We start from the raw sequence: 21,291 nt of genomic DNA on the forward strand, positions 1-21,291 counted from the left end.
TTAAACGTTCGTTCGTTCAAGTATGCACAGAACATTCTTAACAAAACATTCCCGCTCATCATGTCGATCCAAACAGAACAAAGTAAGAAGTGTATAAACAAGAACCTATAAACATTTTTATATAGGTATAACCAAACAGACGATTCATCCCCGTTAACTAGAAAACTGTTTTAGACTAATAAGCCATACCTTAACATTTCTAGTAGCGTTTTGAGATTCGTGGCATCGAGCACCTGGTTTTTCGGTCTTGGAAGAGTCTCAATACAGTAACCGCAGTTTCTTCTATTGCCTTCCCAGTCACTTCTGTAATCATCATGAACAGAATAATACATTAACATTAAAAGTTAAACCCAATTTCAAAATATTTGAACTTTATTAGTTGATAGATACAGAGAACTAACCGATTACTGGCCAAGTCGGATTCTGTGCAAAAATCTTGGAAGCAAAATCAAGCTCCTCCCTCACATGATCCATCTCTGCATAATTAGTTCTTACGAGTTCGGTTAATCCTAAGGTTTTTGCTCTTGCTCTTCTTATAGTATGCAGAACAACCGGATTTATAGTCAAAGCAAATATCTTCTCTTGGTCAATCTTGAATAAAGTTTTTGGCAATGCAACTCCCATAACAATAGGCACATTTGCGACTTTAAACCCTTTTTGCGCTAAATAAATAGACAACGGAGTCTTTCCGGTTCGTGAAACACCTGCAAGAACAATATCCGCCCTGTTTAAGTTCTCGGGTAAAGCTCCATCGTCCTGCTTGATGGTGAACTCGATTGCATCGATTCGTTTGAAGTAATCTTCGGTCAGTGGGAATTTTCTGCCTGGAGCGCCTCGGGGCAGTCCAGATGGTGAAACCCCTAAATGTGACGAGATTGCGTCTGTGATCGGGCTAAGTAAATCGGTCGATGGAACACCCCATCTTTTGCAGGCGTGTCGGGCTGATGCAGCCATGTTTTCATCTGCTAGTGTGTATATCAGCATTGCTCCTTCTCTAGCTGCTTGCTTTATTATCTCCATCAACCGTTCAACATCATTAATCTGATATAAAAAAGAAATTAAGCTTAACAGTTTTGAACTTTTAATAAACAAGAAACCGAGATTGAAGTTAAGATGACAAGAAAAGACACGGTCAAACAAGTTTTAGCTTGAGCTTAACAGGTTTAGTGTGTTAAACATGTCGACACGTTTAAATCACGATTAAATTCATGTCCAAACAGATTAACCTGTTAATGGCCTATTTAAACCTGCTTATATTTGTTAGTTTTACATAAATAAAATATATGCCATATTACCTTGCACCTCAACCCTTTACATTATTACTTTTAAATAATATAGGTGTAAAAACTAAGAATTTTATAAACTTCTGCCAGCTTTTGTTACACTACACATGTGGTATGCATCGCTGTAGAAGTCGCTACGCGATGCAGGTCGTTCGACAGAGTACTTGGCCTAGGCAAGAAGTACTCGAACATGCTAAATTATTAAAAAATTATATATATATCAAATATCATAATTTTACTAATTTTTATAATAAAATACGTGAATACCAGTATAAATCAAAATGATACATTTTCAAATACAAAATTATTTCAAAAAATACATATTATACTTAAAAATAGTTTTAGCCAACGAGCTCCAAGTAAACGCCGAGGAGGTCAGAGGTGACTGCCTAGATCCGAGTCCAAGTAATATAGGCCGAGTTGGAGAAAATCGCATCAGAAGGGTGCCGAGTAGGCGACTGATCGCTGAGATTTACAACATTGGTGATATGTATTGCGTCATCAAAAGGTCGTTTCGTATAACCAGTTTCTAAACGGGTTCGTGTTTGTCTAGTACCACTAGTAATCGTGTGTTGACAATTACATAATCAACTGTTTGAATATAGATAATTAAAGTTGCCGCGTAATATAGGCCGAGTTGGAAGGCGCGTAATATAATCAACTGTTTCTAAACAGGTACGTGTTCGTGTTTAAAATAACTAACGCAATTAGTTATCGTGTCATGTATAGCACCAATTGACGTGAATATAATAATTTACCCCTGAAAACAAGTGAGTGTTAACTGGACAACCACGGTCCACCAAACAATAATCAAACTGCCCTAACGCCGCATTCACCGCATGCTCCGCCGTCCATCCGGTCCCATCCGACACCATATATATATGCTTCGCTCCATCCTCCATCTCCACTACACAACCGTCTTCCTCTTCCGACGACGACTCACCGTCCGCTACCGGTACTTGCACCACCGGTCGATCACCAGCTTCTAACGGTGTTCGTTGAACCGGCCGGTCCAGTTTCACGCCTGATCTGATTGCGCGAGCACGTGACCATCGGATTAGTTGTGAGCTGCCTTTATTATTGAGCTTGCGACGCTCGGGTTGATGTGTGGTTTGGTTCGGGTTTGGGTCGGGTGTGGGTCCGGCTGTAGGCGGTGTGCGTTTGGATAAGCTGAAGAAGTGTGAAGAAGATATCATGGTTTCTGTTTGGTGGTGTATTGATTTATCCACTATTTTGTAAAATAGTTTTATTTGATTTTAGATGTTAAGGTTCCGGGTTTTTATTACTTGAACCCGTACTCAATTCTACTCGTAGAATACGGGTAATGTATGCATTTTAGTATCAAATTGACAAAATTTGTACCTGATTTGTATCCAGTTATACCTGAAAACCAGAAATGTTGCATACATGGAACAAGGTTTTTTCAATAACAGAAACCGGGTTTTTCAAATATCTGACAAATACCCAAAAACCAGAACTAGGTTTTCCAATAACCGGAACAAGGTTTAAAGACAATACTTGGATCTGAACCTGACCCGGGTTTGGCCAATACGCAATGTTCCAATACCCGGTCATATCCGAACCATGTTCCATACCCGGAACCGATATTTTAAAAACCTGATTTTTGCACTTTAGTTGCGATTTTTGTTGGTAGTTTTAGTGTTATCGATATGATTTTGGTGTTATTGGATTAACTTGATAATCTAATAAATATTATGTTATTAATCTGTTAGAAGATGCGGGGATGCTAGCTTGTTTAATAATAATATTTTATTTCATGTTTTGTCGGTTGGGGTATATCTCTTCGTGGGCTATATTTCTTAATTAATTGGGTTTGTTTTCTTTTAGTTCACTTAAAGGTGTGGACTTATGAATAGTTGGGCTCTCATTTTCTTTAAATCCTGGTCTAAGATAAGTGGGCTTGGTACTTGATCCAACAGGTTAATAATGAACCTGGGATTGTTAACTGATCTGGAAAACACATAATTGTTTGATACAGTTTTGATTTTTGATAACGGTCAATACAATAAAACGGAATTAGGTCATATGAGGTACGGTTCTGTTTGATTTTCTTGATCAACATTTAAAATTGGTTCTTCATCTGCTGGTTTAATTCGACTAAGCAATGAGTGTACCCTTAAATGTTTAATCTGATTGTGATATCATGATGTACGTCTATTATTCAACACTTCTTAATGTGGAGTTGTTTGTAGCTTCAATAAAGCAATTTCATCCACACATTATACTTCTTTTTCTTTAAAAAAAAAATACTCACACATCACAATTCACATGACCATGACACAGTTAGTAGCTGTGTGAGGTGAAACACTCCACTGCTTATGTGGCATGATTTTTTTTCTTAGCACATTTCGCATCCACCACAACAGATGGTATTAACTATCCAGTTACGCCCTTAGTCAAGCTCAATGTGCACTTATTGTGTCCCCAAGGGCTAAACCCTTGTAAAATGATGGGGTCTAAGGTGTTCTTCTTTTCAAAGTTGATTTTAATGCTTTATTGACTTATATGTCATATGATTTGATGAATTGTTTGCTTTATTTACATACAAACACATACTTACACATATACATATACACATACACATACATATTCAGATGCATATACATGTAAATACATACATATACAAACACATAGATACATATACATACCAAGGTTGATCATAAGATTTTAATCTACCTCTCTAATCCATGTCAGATTTAATGTACGAATGACCTCAAAGTCCGATTCCATAAGTCCAAACACCCGACCCTCATTCCACTTTGTCGCCTCTGTCAACTTGTCGTGAGCGTCCAATATCAACATGTCAAAGAAAACAATGGGGCGTACCTGCTGCCATCATGAACTGCATCATGTTTTACAGGATCACAGTAATATGCGTGCACACATATACACATAATGTGGTGGCATACCTGCTTGCGGTGCGCGCATATAATGTATATATGTGTGAACCTCGGGTGGGCAAAAGTGAAATTGTACTAATTTTGACGTTATTTTATTAATCTCGTGAAAATAACGTTAAAAATGTCGGAAAGTTAATCAGGCATCATGTGGTGGCGTTGATAGCCGAAAGACAAGGGTGCATGCACCAATCGGCCGGTGTGCCGATGGTTGAGTGTTATGTGCCTTCTAAGGCTTGATGCAAAACTACTATTGAGTCGGGGGTCTCACCGGAAGCAGCCTCTCTATTCCTATGAGGTAGAGATAAGGTTGTCTACATCTTACCCTCCTCAGACCCTATCAAAATTTTGCTATTGATGGGATTTACTGAGTAGGATAATGATGACATATACACATAATAGTCCACATTAAGTATATAAAATTCGTATCCAATAATAGATCAATGTACCAATAAAAAACTTGTCAAACATTATCCGACGGTTTATAGTCGGTACTTTGATTTGTATCCTACACTCTAAAAGATTAGGCTCCTTTGGAGAAAAACTAGTATGGCACCAAAGCTGCTTACATGCTAAGAAATAGGCACTATTCTGAACCAGTCTTAAGCTAGCATCTTTTCAGCCTAAACACTATTAACAACGCCCCACCTAGCCTAAAGAATTTTGCACCTTTTCAACCGAAGTAGCCTGATTAGGCACTATCTTATTCGAGCGAGCCGGCTTGGGTTGTGGCTCCACTCGTTGGTTGGTTGGGGCTTGAGTCTACTAGGGAGGAACTTAGTCAGAGACTTACAACTCATCTAATTAGCCCAAGCGCATATGGCATCGTTTTGGCCTTATCATTGTGTTTAGTCTCCTGTGTAGCAATTGCGTTACACATTACTTTATGGTGGTGCCAAGTCATTATACTTGGGACTAATTAAGCATAAGGCTGAAGTGTTGCCTTTGGAGCCTAAAGGGGGGGTATGTGTTACTTTCTCATCGGATGTGCATAGTTTTCAAATGTTTAATTTTACGCCTATCTTGGAGTTTTCAAAGGTCTAGATGCGTATTTCGAAGATTTTCCTGGAGCAAAATCACCTCCCATATATTTTACATGGCTTGGGAAGGGATGATAGGGCAAAATGAATGTGATGACTAACCTGAAATAACTTCGGTAGATACAAGTAACTAACGCGATAAATAAAGACAACTGATACTGAATATTAGAATTCAAATAATGCACAATCAATTTGGATTAAGCAATTAAGAGTTGATTATACATCACGTTATCTTCCCCTCAATTTTCTACTTTATATAGTAATTTCATGTTCTTTACATCTACATAATTGCAACTTTTTATATATAGCATATTATTGTGAAAGTTATGGATCTATCTTGTTCATAGAATGAACCTAGGTAGGCCTACTTTGTGACCAAATCTTTTGACATCTTCTTGAACTTGTTCTCTAAACTCTCCAAAACTAAACCTCTATATGTTGAACAACCACCACAGCTTTCTATCACTGTTTCATAAGATGGACACAAGAAATACGCAATAGAATATCTTTCAAAGTGCTTATTAGCAACCACTCGATGCTCTACGCTCTTATAAACATCGTTACTCCATGCCTGCATACATATAAAATCAATTAAACACAACTATGCTTATCAAGATTCTGGTTCACATAAAATAAAATTTGAACCAGGACATCTTCCTTTTAAAAGGCCAAGAAATTAGCAACTATTTAAGATGTGATCACTATTGTCGACACATCGCTTACGAGACACGAATTAGTATTCATGGTAAAAGTTCCAAATAATTCAGGTATGATTCGCATGCATAGTCTGACCGAAATAGCAAGTAAGTTAGGAGAAGTAACCCTTAGATGAGTTGATCACATGAGACAACTTTGGTTTAATGCGATATTACTATTGGGTCGATGGGTTAGTTTGGGTACAATTAAACGAGCCTCGGGTGTGTGAGAATTTATTGGCAGTGATTAAGATGAGGTCTATGCACTCTTTATAACGAGTTTTTGGGTTGGAATACGCACATGCCAAGAATGACTCTTAAAGCATGCAACCAGTGATCGACCCATAAAAAAATTTCACACGGGTCGGAAGGGAGTGAGAGTCAAAATTTCATAGGTAAAAATTTTCATATAAGTCGGCTGACAATATGACCATATATGGGTCTGGTTAAGGGCACGTACAACGATAAATCTCCATAAAACTCATTAAAAATATTATATTTGTATGTACAACTTTTAGTTTGATGATATATATGATTTGTGGGTTTCAAAAATTCCGCTTTTTGCAATGTGTAAATGCCACAAAAGTCCTTAGGTTAAAAATTCCGGTTTTAGGGTGTGACAAAATTCCTTAGGTTAAAAGTATGAAGTCATTTTTGACAATTGATAAATGTAGAGTTTTTCAATATTTCAATGCTTGGTACTAACTGATGCATTGTAGAGTTTTTCTTGGTATTAGGTATCGGTACCGGTACTAACCAATACATTCCGTACAAACCAATCCTTATTAATCACTCTTATTCTTTTAAACGACTCCTGAGTTACTCCTAATAACTACCTATGCGTGCGCCTGCTTGCGTGATTTGAACTCACCTCAAAGATAGAGTTGAGGCCCGTTACCGATACCAAAAATACCTAATACCGAATTAGTGAAAAGCGGGTACTGAATACCACATCGTATTTATGTATCGTTTCGATACTGATATTCGGAGAAAAATCTCACCCCTACCACATAGTAACGTTTGGTATTAGTCTATTATTGTACTTTTGATAATCCAATGCAAAATTTCATCTAGATAGATTTGAACGTGCTATAAAGCATTAGCTGGTGGGTTAACACAAGGGTTTACTGCCATATTATTCTCTTGGTCTCTCAAACAATTATTGAGCTTTCTAATCAGGTGTACATATATATAATGACACTTTTTTTTTTGAAAACCCTAAAAAAATCACATAAGTAGGTGAGACGTTGATTGTTTTTCGATGACGTCACTCTTGTAGTTTACTAGAAAATACCAAAATTCCAGACTTAAAATTAGAATTTCTTGATTATATTATAACCTAGTAAATTATTAACTCTTCCTAAGTGATTATAAATTTATAATAGCACAAAGACACAATATTAGAGTATAAAATAACTACATACCTGAAAAAGATCCCCAATCATAACTAGTAAGGTTCCTTGTTTAGGATTAACCGCGATCCATTCACCATTTCTTAGCAACTGTAATCCTCCTACATGATCTTGATGCAGTATGGTGAGGAAATCACTATCGGTATGAGGCATTAACCCGAACACCTTAGGAGAATCCGGGCATAATGGATATCGGCTCATGCGAATGTAGCACATGCTAGGTACACATTTCTCTTTGAAAAACCCAGTTTTTTGTCCTAGCCTTTCGGCCAAAATCTCCGCTAGTTTCTCTGCTAGGTTGGAAACGATCTTCGCATATTGTTTCATCGTCGTGCTGAATAAGTAGAGAAAACCAAATACAGCATTAGGACATTATTTAAGAAATTAAGTCTTTGGTTTTTGTTTTGTCTAAAAACTGTTACATTTTACTACTAAAGTTTATAAAGGATACACTACTAGAAAACAATTCATTTTCTCATAAAAATTCCTACAAATTTTCTACGACAAGTATTTCCAACAAAAAAATAAGGCCCGACTTTACTACAATATTATCAAATAAACATTATGTTAAGTAAAAATAGTTTTTGAAGGAAAGTTGTAGAAAGTTTACAACCACATGTTTTTGTAGCAATTTTGTAAGAAAATTTGTTGGAAAATGGTTGAAAATGATTTTCAAGCATGTGTTTTTTTAACGTGACTTTTTTGTTAAAAAATTGTTAGAAATTGGATTTTCAAACAAATTTTATTGTAGAAAAACATCTATTGTCCTAGTAGTGTTAACTTTTTTAGTTTTTTTTTTATTTTAAGTTTTCTATAAAGCACATATAAGGCTGAGGGGTGTGGGGCGCAATCCTGGGCGCGAGAGCCCCTCCGCTCGCGCCTCGGGGCGCTAACCCCACACCACCGGGGCGCGAGCGGGGCGCGAGCGCGGAAATCCAGGCAGGCGTGAGTGTGGTCGCGGGAGAAGAGAGAGAAAGAGCCGTTGAGCTCGAGAGAAAGAGCCGTTGGAGCTCAATATTTTTTTAAAAAAAAACCTTAAAACCCTTATATAATATCCCGAACTCCTATATAATACCCCATTTCATCTATAAAATACCCCATTTCACCCATATCAATCACCACAACTTCAAAATAAAACCCAAAATCAACCCATCTTCCCAATTTTTTTTTTTTAAATAATGTCGTCGTACTCGTCTGATTCCGACTCCTCCGAAGAGGATGATTTGCTTCTTCATGTAGGGGGAGTTTTGACCGCAACCGTGGTCGATCTCTTGCAAAATCAAGCCCATCAACCTCGACTCCCGAGGGTTAGAGCACCACCTCGTGATCGTGATCGATCGGGTGCTAACGATACTTTGTTTAGGCATTATTTTAGCCCTCAACCGGTATATGAGGAGTCGGATTTTCGAACTCGTTTCCGAATGAGCAAACAATTGTTCATGCGTATAGCAAGTGATTTAGAGGCGCGGTATCCCTTTTTTCAACAAAGGGAGGATGCTAGGGGTCTCCCCGGTTTTACCCCTCTTCAAAAATGCACGGCTGCTATCCGTCAATTAGCGTACGGCATCTCGTCGGACGCTTTGGATGAGTATTTACAGATGTCGAAAAGGGTTGCACGTGAATCCCTTCATTTTTTCTGCCAAGGTAAAAAACATTAATTTTACTTTTTATTAAATATTTATTACATTTTGTAATATATATTATACGTAGGAGTCATATCGACTTACGCTCGGAGATATCTGCGTAAACCTACAATGTATGACATCCAACGCATATATGAGGTGCACGCAGAAAAACAAGGTTTTCCTGGGATGCTAGGTAGCATCGATTGTACGCATGTTGGATGGGCTATGTGTCCAACGGCCTGGCGAGGTCAGTTCCACCGTGGTGATCATGAAGGGCCGACCCTTATACTTGAGGCGGCGGTGTCACAGGATCTTTGGTTTTGGCATGCTTTTTTTGGTGTTGCTGGGTCAAATAACGACCTAAATGTTATCGATCAGTCAAATTTGATCAACGACCTTATCGACGGGGTTGAACCACCTCAATCTTTTGTTGCAAATGGAGAACTCTTCAAGTACGGGTACTATCTGGTCGATGGTATTTACAACGAATGGGCTTTGTTAGTTCAAGCTTTTACAGATCCAATCGCCGACAAACGGAAGTATTTTACGAAGAAGCAAGAGTCTGCTAGAAAAGATATTGAAAGAGCTTTTGGAGCTATAAAAAAACAATATTATGTTCTGGCGAACCCGATACGTTATTGGACTCGGGAGAGGATAACGGACGTCGTCTACACGTGTCTGATCCTACACAACATGACGTTAGAAGACGAGGGCAAAGCTATCTGCCAAAACTACCAAGGTGACATTCCGCCACAACCGTTCACAATCAGTGATCAACAAAAACTTCATAACATAGCAAATATCAAGAGCCGTGAGATACACGGGGATCTTCGACATGAGTTGGTTGAACATTTGTGGGCGAGGCGACCCGATGATCTTGTATTAGATTAGTGTTATTATTAAGTATTATTGTTTGTTTAATTTTTAGTATGTTTTTTTTGTAATTTGAATTTTAAAAAAAATGTGTGTTTTTTTAAATAATTTATGAGTTTTTTTAATAATACGTTTTTTGAATACATTTATAAAAAAATAAAAAAAAAATCCGCTGGAGCCCTTCCACACCAGGGCCAGGGGCTCCAACACCCCCCTTATCCAGTTTCTCTCTCTGCCACACGTCACAATATTATTGGCTGGAGCCCCCACTCGCGCCCCCGTTAGAGCCCCCCACACCCCTCAGTGTGGGGGGCTCTAACGGGGGCGCGAGTGGGGGCTCCAGCCAATAATATTGTGACGTGTGGCAGAGAGAGAAACTGGATAAGGGGGGTGTTGGAGCCCCCGCTGGAGCCCCTGGCCCTGGTGTGGAGGGGCTCCAGCAGGGGCTCCAGCAGATTTTTTTTTTATTTTTTTATAAATATATTCAAAAAACGTATTATTAAAAAAACTCATAAATTATTAAAAAAAACACACATTAAAAAAAACACATTAATATCTAAAAATAAAATAAAAATTAAAGTACTAAAATAAACATTATTCTTATTCTTCGGCTTGGTCTTCTTCGATCAACCTCTTTCGGATACGTTCCTTTTGCTTTTCCATCAACATTTGATCGACCGGATTTAGGTTACTGAAGTCTCTTGTAAGGAAGTCCAAATCTCTCATTCGACTTTTTTCCTTTTTGTCATTAGAGACCACCTCCATGGTTTTGTTGAATTTATTGAGGGATTCAACAAGATCGACGATGTTTACGGCTCCCCCCTCAGCCGGTTTTTTCCCCTTGGCGTCCCGTCCCAATGGCCGCCTCCTCGGCGGTGAAGACGTTTCCTCCCCCGCAATGTTTAGGTCGAATCCAACGCGGCAATCCGACCCGGCGGAAGTGCTATACGCTCCAGACGAACTAGTTTTAGTCCGTTTCGGCCCTACTTCCGCATCATGGTCCGGCGCCACAAGCTCAACCCACTTGGAACACCTTTTCAACCTCTCCCACAACTTTAAATCGTCCCACGTCTTCACCGTCCCATACCTCCGCAAACACTCCTGCCTCCACTCTTCGACAGTGAAATTGTAAACCGCCAAATCATCACTGCCACTTGGTCTCATACGACCGGCGTTCCTGTTGAAAAGATTAGTAACCAAGCCGACAAATTTTCTGATTTCGGACCACCGACCCGAAATCATATCGGCGTTTCGCTCTGTACTCCCAACGAGCGTATAGAACGTCTCCCTAACCTTTGTCCAAAAAACCTTGCTTTTTTGGTAGTCGGCTGCAAAATGAATAATTAAATTAGATTTCCAGTTAACTTTTTTATTTAACCTTTTTATTAAAAATCATTTTTAAAAACGTTAAAAAAATTACCGCAACGCCGATCCTCAGAAATGACTATCCAAGCCCGACACAAGGCTTCCTTCTCATCCGATGACCACGGAGTGGTTTTCCGTTTCGTCCTCGGAGTCGAAGCCGGTCCCGGCCCGTCCGTTGCAAGTTGTTTTTTCCGGTGGACGCGTCTTCTTGCTCCCGAAGCATCACCGTGTGATTCTTGTGTCTCTGGAACAACAAAGTTAGAAGACGGTTGTATGTTGGATGGTTGAAAGCCGGATGTTTCTTGCGGCCCCGAATAAAACATCGATTGGTCTGGTGACGACCATAAATCGTCGTAACTATAACCTGAATCTAGGTTTGGGTACCAATTTCCAGACATTTTTGGGTATTATATAGGAGTTTGGGATATTATATATGAGTTTGGAGATTGAAGTTGTGTTTTGATATGGTTGAAATGGGTTGATTTTGGGGTATTATATAGGAGTTTTTAAAGGTTTTTTTAAAAAAGAAACGGAGCTCAACGGCTCTTTTGGGCGGGCCCACCAGCTTTTCCTCTCTCTTCTCCCGCGACCACACTCACGCCTGCCTGAGGGCTCGCGCTCGCGCCCCGTTCGCGCCCAGGTTCGCGCCCCGGTGGTGTGGGGTTAGCGCCTGGGGGCGCGAGCGGAGGGGCTCACGCGCCCAGGTTAGCGCCCCACACCCCTCAGCCTAAGAGAGCCGTAAACTTTATCATTATTATTATTATTATTATTATTATTTTGACCAATAGAAACATTTTTAGTCTGTGGTGCCAGCATGAGCTTTGCTGTAACATGTACAACACTACGCCATTGGGCAAATGTCTCAATCGATCAACTTAATTCTGCATTATTTGCTATTCACTCTATACGTCATGAGAATGAAGTTCTTATGACGTCAACATGTTTATGATAGAATTAACCCTATCTCGACACCATGAACTCGTCGCTATACCTCCGGTTTTCTCCAAGACATGTTGTCTAGATAGAGTGACTTTTTGATTTTTGAACTTTGTTTTGAAGACATGTCTTGTGACGACGGAAAAAGTTATTCTTGTAGCACCTACTAATCTAGTCAAAGAGTTAATTACAAATAAATTTGATTTTGTTTTGATACAATTTTGTTTTGAAACAGAAAAAATTAATTATTATTGATTTTAATTGTTTGATGATATCAACTATAAAGGTTCCTAAGCCAGTGGAAGCAACTTTCATCTTGAATAAGTTGGAGTACACATTATCATAATTATGTCGTTAAACTAAATTATAACTTTGTCACATCAAAATACTTATGATTAGAACGGACTGAGTTATCCATCTAACATTCTTTTGAAATCAATACTAATCATAATTATTAGTTTAAAATCATGTTAGCGTGTCCCAAACACTTAAGTACAAAGTTATAAATTTAACTAATCATTTGTTTTAAATTAAATTTCGAAATCTAAAGATAACCTGTTAAAAATTTTAAAATAAAGTAAGTAGACACGTCATAAAATAAATAGTTCAACTGGATTTATCACAAACTGTTATTTTGATTAATAAAATTTATATATATCTTTGCTAAAAAAAACATAAGTTAGACTAAAAAAGATCTTAACCGGTTAGGCAATACAGTTACAAGTAACTAAATATTTGTTTGAAAGAAATAAACGTATTAAAATATATGAATATCACTAACAAAATATAATTTCATATTTTAGATGTACTTTTTTTACACTAATTTAACTTTTATAAAAGACCTCTTCACCCACACACTACTAAAAAACTATACATTTTCCTACAAAAAGTTCTTACAAATTTCTTACGACATGTAAGTCCAAAAGATTCCAAACGACTTTTCAACAAAAAAAACCTAGCATTAATTTTGCTACAATACTGAAACAACATAGTGACAACACGACTTTTCGTTGGAAAATTGTTGCTTACTTTACAACAAAATCCAATAAAAATTATATTTATTAGATTTTTTTTGGCATTTTTATTGAATATTTGATTTCTTTTTGTTAAAACTATATTTTTTTTGTTAATATCTTGTTGGAATGTTGTAGCAAACGTTTTTGTAGGAATTTTGCATCATGATTTTGTAGTAATTTTGTAAGAAAAGTTGTTGAAAACGGTTGAAAATAATTTTTAAGCATGTGTTTTTTCAACATAATCTTTTTGTAGAAAATTGTTAGAAGGTGAGTTTTCCAACACATTTCCTACGAAATATGTCGTAGAAAACAGCCTCATTTTCTAGTAGTGACCCATATATGGCAGGATAATGAAACTATACATTGCGATTAGGTGTACAGTTCTGAAAAGGTATTTAGATTAAAACACATTGCAGCCAGTCCATCTTATATGGTGGTCTTATGTGGATCGAAATTTGCGCTCATAAATGTATGCAAATACCTTAGTCTGTAAAACTAACACGTGTACATGTGTCATATTTTCATTGTTTTTTACGTTTTTTAAACAAAATATATTTGTAATGACCTGGGCCGTCTCTAAGGGGAGTAAAAACAAGCTAGCGCTTTAGGTCTATACTTGGATAAGGCCTCCAATTTAGACGAAAAGAAATACTAAATGATGAAAATAACCCTTAAGTTATTTGAAAAGTCAAATATATTCGTGGTTAGTTTTGCCTAGACACAATAGATTCGGAAAAAGACCTCGAATTCTCGTTTTGTTTTAGGTCTCCAAAAAGGTGGGGCCGACCCTCGTAATAACCTATATATGTGTGTACGTATATATGTATTTGTATTTCACCAATGAATCCATAGAGTTTACCTAAAACTTGTGACACCACCCATGGTTGAGATCTCAGTCAATGGCACATGAAAAACTTCCGACCAAGCAAGCTGTCTGAGGCAAGTTGCCGATGGCGTCCCCCACCGGTAATGACGCGCTAGAATATCAAACTCACGGAGACCATTAACTTTCTCCTTAAAACGGTTTTTTGAATGCTTTCACTTGTTCACACCTCATCTTCTCCAAAACATCCGATGATACCCCGTGATTAACAACCTGGAAGAAACCCCATTCTTGTGCAGCTTCCGCTATCTCTCGTTTGCAATCTTCGCTTTCAAAGCCATTCAAGCGGCTTAGATCGATCAATGGGAGCTCAAACTCACACTCTTTGGCTTCATTAAGTACTTCATTTTCATTGCATTTTGATGATGGTCCATTGATCAAGTGATTATCGAAGAGTTTCTTGTAGAATGATCGAAACGGTGGGTCAGATGATTCCATTTTTGTTAGCTGCAAAAACAAAAAAGAATTTGTTGGATAATTTTATCTTATGATTAAGTTCATATAAACCCTAGTTCAAGAAAAGAGAACCACATATTGCTTTTTTGATATTAATAAATGAAATGTCTTTAAATGGTTGTGATTTTATCATATAACATCTAAAAAAATGATGTTAATATCTTAGAACTACTTTCTTAAGGATCATGATGTAACACCATGTATAGAGACTCTAACGGACGAAAATAAGAATGGTGACCCGTGGATACCCACTCGGCGGGTGGGTGGTTAAACTCGTACAACTTGTGTGCGTGTATTTGTAAAATGTATAGTCAAAAGGTGACCAGTGGAAGGTTAATCATACATCATGGGGTGACGTTAATAGCCGAAAGACAAGGGTGCAGACATCAATCGGCCAGTGTCTCGATAGTTGAGTGTTATGTGCCTCATGTTCAAGGCGTGATACAAAACTACTATCGAAATTACAGTAAATGCATAAGCCTTTTCGCTCTATGGCTGCTCACCACTCTTCTATCCTCTCATTAAGGTCTTGATCACACCTACCAAAACAATATTATGTATAAAAAGCACTCACAGTAGTTTGTCCTCCTAAATCAAATTTTGACAATTCATTCAAGACTATTGCAAAATAAAACAGTCTTAATGCATATCTTAACATTGCCATTCATATCCCTAAATATCTCGATATAGCTCCAAGATCCCTCATATCTCAAGATCATCCTAGATCACTTGATGAGGCACGCAATCGTACTCTTTTTAAGATCGATGAACACTATTCTCTTTATTATGTCTATCATCTCAGCAGTAAACCAGCAGTAAACCAGCATAGCGTAAATCCAAACTGCTTTACCAAAGCTTATGTTTCTAGTCTAGTTTTTCTCTCGATAACCATTTTAAAAAAATTATACTTTAACTTAGGAGTTTAATCTTTCTGTAGTTACCAGAAAACTGGGTGTCTATTTTGTTCTTGTAGAGAGGTTCAATTGTTAGTCACTAAACTTCTTCCTCTTCCGAACAATTGAACCCCTCACTGGCTGTGTTCTCTGATTCCCGTTTAATCGCTTTATAACGCTTCTTTAATGCTTCTTTAATCTCACTTTCCCCTCCTCGTCATTGCATCTCAATAGCTCCCTCTTGTTTTCCATTACGTTGTCTTGCACATCTTCGATCAACCACCGTGACCTCTTGTGCCCACTTACCTTTCCCGTTGTTATCCTAGGAGTCTCCTTTGTCGCTTGTGTAACGTTAGTCTATAGCCTCCCACATCTGGTTTGCATCCCCACGTAGTCCAAGTGCGTGCCAAGAGTTCCTCATCTCTTTACAATGTATAAACTTTTCACCCTTCAAACAACCCCACGGAATCGTATATATGTTTAAGTTATCTTCCCTTATATTTCTTGATTTTATACTATGATTTTATAATACCTAGGTCATGGGTCGAGGCAAAGTCAAGAAGGTCCTTGTCATTCCCATTTCATTCACCAAGGCAATATTCACAAGTCATCTCAGTGGCATGGCTTAGTTGTGTTCACTTTGTGGAAACCAAGTAGTTTAATTTCAGATTTTGATTGTGTTTCATAAACTTATAAAGTAGTTAGTATATAGAAATCAACAGGCAATTAGTATTATATAAACTTACTTTTTTTTGTTATCTAATTTCTAGCTAGCTCCTGGTAGAGTTTTAAGTCATAGATTACAAAGTTTAGCCTAAAAAAAGGATAGATCTTTGACTGTTTTCTTGGGTTGGCTATTGAGCTTGTTAATTTAAATATCATTAGAAAGGATATTGTTAATTTAGGGTTCTTAGATCCAAGGGCCCAATTTTTTTCGCTGTAATTTCATACATATAACTAATATATAAAGAATCAATTAATTCAAAAAGGTGATTTTGATCATTCATTGCCTTCAAAATTAAGGACTATGTACTTCAACCGCTTTCAACATTTTAAGACAAGCCTATTAATTCAATTGAATATAAGTAGGACCAAAATTGAAAAAGTTTGGCTTTGACATCTTTAGTTTTATCTACACAACATTTCAATCCCACTTGCACAAGAAATATCTCGATCCCACTTGTAATTAATATCATATATTTATGATCCTTACATATTTTTGTATTTTTTAGTATTAACTATAAAATTTCATATATATAACTATGGATATGAGTATGACTAAACATCGAACTAAGACTCCGGTTAAAAAAAACTAGCAGTGGCATATATGTCTCGAAAGGGACATCCCGGTGGTACATTGGCTGTAGAAATCATTATTGAACTTCACATACAATGACTTAGGCGTTTTAAGAGTTTTAACTCGTCCAAGTTTATTCATTGATAGAATGTGTCAACGTGTAATGCGACTTAAACGAAATAACTTCGCTTTTAGATATTAAATTGCAAAAATAAAAATAAAGCAATGCTGAAACCGTAGAAGATTTAACTAGCAAATAACTATACCCTTAACATAATGTATACAAAAACTTAGCAACAAATATTTTGAACAAAGCATCGTACCTTATTCAAATCTTCAAACTATGTATGAATTGTCAAAAAAAATTTATAGAGAATTATAAGGTAAAGAGTGAAGTGTTTTTAGAAGGGTATGTGAGGTTTATATATATATGGTTTTGAAAACTAACCAAGGCCAATAAATGACCGGACATTATTGTACTCGATTGAAGAGGTAGTCCCAGCAGAGCCCAGTTGGACCCGCAAGACTCACCTCAAAGAGGGACGTCTGCGCAGTTGAACCCGCAAGACTCACCTTCAACAGGGACGTCTGCGCAAAGGCTAAACTCGCAAGACTCGCCTTGAAGAGACGTCTGCGCAGAAACCAACTGGATCCGCAGGACCCACCATGCTCAGAGACGTGACGTCCTTACGCGCAGTACGCAAGCTGTTCCCGTAGGAAAAGCCTCCCAATGGTCGACGTACTCCGCCTGTTCCCGCAGAAACGGATACTAGCCATCAGGGAAGGCTACCCGCGCAGCAAGGCTACACGCACAAGGCACTTAACTCTTAAATAATTCAGTAATGTCACCTGAAGAAGGAGTGAGCAAGCCGGGAACACTTCCGCACAAAGCCGGGAACACTCCCGCACAAATGAGCCAGTCCGTACGATACTGGAGGATCTTTTGTACTGTACCTGACGAGGTATGGACAAAAGATCTGACCAAAGATACGACAGCTCACTGACAACAGTATGACGAGCAGCACGCTCTTGTACTGTATGTCACTATCAGCCGCTGCCTACTCACCAACCTGTCGGAGGACGTGCATAGCCTGCAGTTGGTGGAACAGGAATAGTACACAGCCGGCCTGGTCACTACCAGCCACTGCCTACCCACCAACCACCAGCATGGCACGTGCGTAGCCCACAATTGGCAGAACAGGAATACTATTCAGGCTGCTGTACCTGCTTGGAAACCTACATTCGGCTATAAATACTCCAACACCTTGAAATGGTATGGACACATTACATTACATTACATTACATTACCTTATCACATCTTATCTTTTCTAGCAATCTCTTAATATACACTTATATTCAAGAGCAATCTAGTCTGATTCTCACGCCGGAGGGTGGTCACAAGGAGGTACCCCCCCCTTCTAAGTGACGAGCTCACGGTGTCTGTTTTGCAGGTCACCAGAAGAACCATCTTTGCCGGACATAACCCCTCGTGGGAAACATCTATTTAACCCCCAGATTATCCGTAATCTGCCCGGGGTCAATTAGTGTTTCTTCATTGGCGCCATCCGTGGGACAAAAGCTAGAACTTGAATCTTTTTCAGTTTTTTTTTTTTCAAAACTTCTGGAAAGATGGTTAACGTTACTCCAACAGGCTGACGAATTCGGAAGCACTCGACAGCAGCTCAACACGAGCAGTGAGTACGAGTACTCGGACGATGATCGGGAGGAATCCGACACCGACGTGAACCCTCGCCACAGGGCAAAAGGGAAGCGTAAGGAAACGGACTTCCAACCGAGAAGGCATTTCGGAGAAACCTATAAACCAAGGAATGCGGCGGGAAACCCGCGTGACTTCTCCAAAACCTTCAGACCAACTGCTGCAAATGCGGGAACGTCCAAATTTGCAAGGGACATTGCGGAAGCAATCGCCCCGAAAAGTGCCAAACATATGTCCAACATCGGCACCTATGATGGTATATCCGACCCAGACGATCATTTGAACAGATTCATAGCGGGGGCAACCGTCAGCAACTGGACGGAACCCACATGGTGTTATATGTTCCAGATGACGTTGGTTGGAGCAGCCAGAGCGTGGTTCGACCGTCTACCGGTCCACCACATCTACGATTGGGAAGACTTCCAACAGAAGTTTAGCCAACACTTCAGCCAACAAAGAAAGTATACCGAAGAGCAATGGACAATCCTCAATTGCATTCGAGAGGAAGATGAATCTTTGCTAGACTTCATCACTCGCTTCAACTCAAAGAAGCTAAGTCTGGGTAATATTAGCGAAGATCTTGTTCGCGCTGCTTTCATCCAGGGCACAAAAGACACAGAGCTCATCCGCACCTTAACGGGTAAAGATGGCATGCCATCCACATGGGATGCCATCATGACAGCAGCTAAACGCTTCGCGGAAACGGAAAAGCAACTGGGTAGAGATCTTCCCCAGAGCACAAACCTCTACACCCAGAAAACAAGAGAAAACAATGTCCTTACCGCCCGACTAAACAAAAAGAGGAAGCTAGGCATTTGGCAGTCAAGGGTAAACTTTGACACCTCATCCGGCTCGCACTCTCGGTTAGGCGGAAAGGATAACATGCCGTCGTCAAACCGGAACTCCAGATGGACGCCACTCACCAAAAGCGTCACCGAGATATTCGACACCGAGAGACTCCCATGGCCAAATGCTCCAATAATCCGAGAGCGTCACAACGCTGATCAGAGCAAATTCTGTGACTTCCACAGGACAAGAGGCCACAACACCGAGGAATGCGTAGACTTGAAGGACATCGTCGAAGCATTTGTCAGAAATGGGACGCTCACGCACCTCGTGGCGTAATGAACGCTGAGCAGGCTAATGCGTGTAGAACCCCAGTTGGGGAAAACACGAATAAAACTGCAGCTTCAATGTCGGAGACTACATACTGCGTAAACAACGAGATTCCGAACCAAGTGCATATCGGCTCGAAAGGCTCGATGACACTCCCAAGAACATGGAAGGGAGCTCAATTACACCGTCTGCATGTAGATCAATTCCAAACTTGTAAAAGAAAAGGCCCAGAGCCACTTCTAATGGAAATGATTCTCCTTATCACATTGACGCTGATGGTCTTACATTTATACTTAATGAACTTTCCACACTGATATACCGGTCTTCACCGCATACATAAGTGGGAAAACAAGTCGTTGCGTGTGGAAGGCGGCAAAACCCGCATAAACACAAAAAACGGCAAACCTTCACGCAGGTCAGTCATAGGTAAAGTTTGATCATCCTACTAAATGAAAGTGCCGGTCCTAACCGCACAGATCATGATAGAGGACATCGAACTAACCTATTGACAACCGCGCATCGAACGGTTAATTTATTCAAAACACTGATGCCGGTTTTCACCGCATAAATAAGTGTGAAGAAATCGTTGCGTGTGGAAGGCAGCAAAACCCTCATAAACACAAAAAACGGCAAACCTTCACGCAGGTTAGTCATAGGTGAAGTTCGGTCATCCCACTAAATGAAAGTGCCGGGCCTAACCGCACAAATCATGATAGAGGAAACTGAACTTTAACCTATTGACAACCGCGCGTCGAACGGTTAACTTATTCAGAACACTTAGAAAATATCTTCAAGGAAAAAATGAGGAAAACCTCCACGCAGGTCAGATATAGGTAAAGTTTAGTCATCCTACTAAGTGCAAGTGACGGTCTTACCCGCACAATCACGAAAGAGGAAGCAAAACTTTAACCTTTTATCTGCCACGTTGATAGGTTAACTTATTCAAAGTACTTAAGAAATTGCTAAGTTAAACTAAAGTATGCACAAGCGAATCATATATTGTTTATGCGGCAAAACAAGTGCCAAATTAAACTATAATATGCATAAGCAAGTCGTATAACGTTTATAAAGCAAGAGTGACGGTCCTACCCGCACAAAAGATTTACATTCCATTAAAATTCAAGTATTACAAGAATGGCCGGGTATCTACCCGCCTACAAGAGTGTAAATCTATACAAAAACATAAACCTATCTTAACAGTGGGAAGGGATCTAAAGGTTCAAGCTTCAGGACCACTCCCTCCAAACCCACTTGTACCCGCACCATCAGTTGGCTGTGGCGGTTCAAGGAAGGTCTTGAGAATGGTTAACCCATCATCAGCAGCAGCAACTTCGTTCACCTTCTCCACCACTGGATGCGGGAAGGCAGCATACTGGTTCACTGCTTGGTCATAAGCAGCTTCAGTATCCACATCATATAAAGGGAAGTTGGAAGGCGGGATGCCCTTCTCAACGAACCCTAGACCAAGCAGGAAGCCAGCCTTTTCCCCATCCTCATGAGAAGCGTTGAGGGCTGCGCTCATGGCATCGTCATATGATGTGTCCGTGAAGACCCGATGCACAACCTACAAAACAAAAATACAAGTATCAAAACATTTTCTAAGTATAAAGAAAAGCGTGAAGACATTATGAAGCTAAGCTTACCTGCGACAACGCTTCTCGTAGAAGCCATTCCTTGGTAACCAGAGCCTCCTGGAGGGCAGCTTGAGCTTGGTTACGGGCGCGTTCGGCTTCACTTTTGTTAAGGTTGGCAAGCAACACTTCCTT

At 39.3% G+C, this 21,291-nt stretch overlaps 1 protein-coding gene and 1 pseudogene across 1 annotated transcript; both read right to left on the reverse strand.

Moving 5' to 3' along the window:
• Nucleotides 1–111: 111 nt before the first annotated feature.
• LOC143635481 (putative pyruvate, phosphate dikinase regulatory protein, chloroplastic) lies at nucleotides 112–2,479 on the reverse strand. The gene is made up of 3 exons (XM_077103304.1): nucleotides 2,042–2,479; nucleotides 402–1,041; nucleotides 112–303 (listed from the first exon to the last, which is right to left on the reverse strand). Exons 1-3 carry the CDS (start codon nucleotides 2,477–2,479, stop codon nucleotides 200–202), a joined length of 1,182 nt encoding a protein of 393 aa, XP_076959419.1. The 3' UTR covers nucleotides 112–199.
• Nucleotides 2,480–5,582: 3,103 nt separating this feature from the next.
• LOC143635429 (gibberellin 2-beta-dioxygenase 8-like) lies at nucleotides 5,583–14,503 on the reverse strand (annotated as a pseudogene).
• Between the last annotated feature and the right edge of the window lie 6,788 nt (nucleotides 14,504–21,291).

This window comes from Bidens hawaiensis, unplaced genomic scaffold (genome assembly GCF_021521415.1).
Source record: "Bidens hawaiensis isolate Kalapana, Puna unplaced genomic scaffold, B.hawaiensis_p1.1 tig00007515_1, whole genome shotgun sequence".
Taxonomy (NCBI): Eukaryota; Viridiplantae; Streptophyta; class Magnoliopsida; order Asterales; family Asteraceae; genus Bidens; species Bidens hawaiensis.

Bases quoted from the DNA above. Each gene is read 5' to 3' on its own strand.
- LOC143635481 (XM_077103304.1), bottom strand. From the start codon at position 2,479: ATGATATCTTCTTCACACTTCTTCAGCTTATCCAAACGCACACCGCCT. The intron at 1,042-2,041 runs GTAAATTATTAT...TTTTTATATCAG, and splicing joins ACACTCACTTGTTTTCAGGG to ATTAATGATGTTGAACGGTT. The intron at 304-401 runs GTTAGTTCTCTG...TGATGATTACAG, and splicing joins TCCGACTTGGCCAGTAATCG to AAGTGACTGGGAAGGCAATA.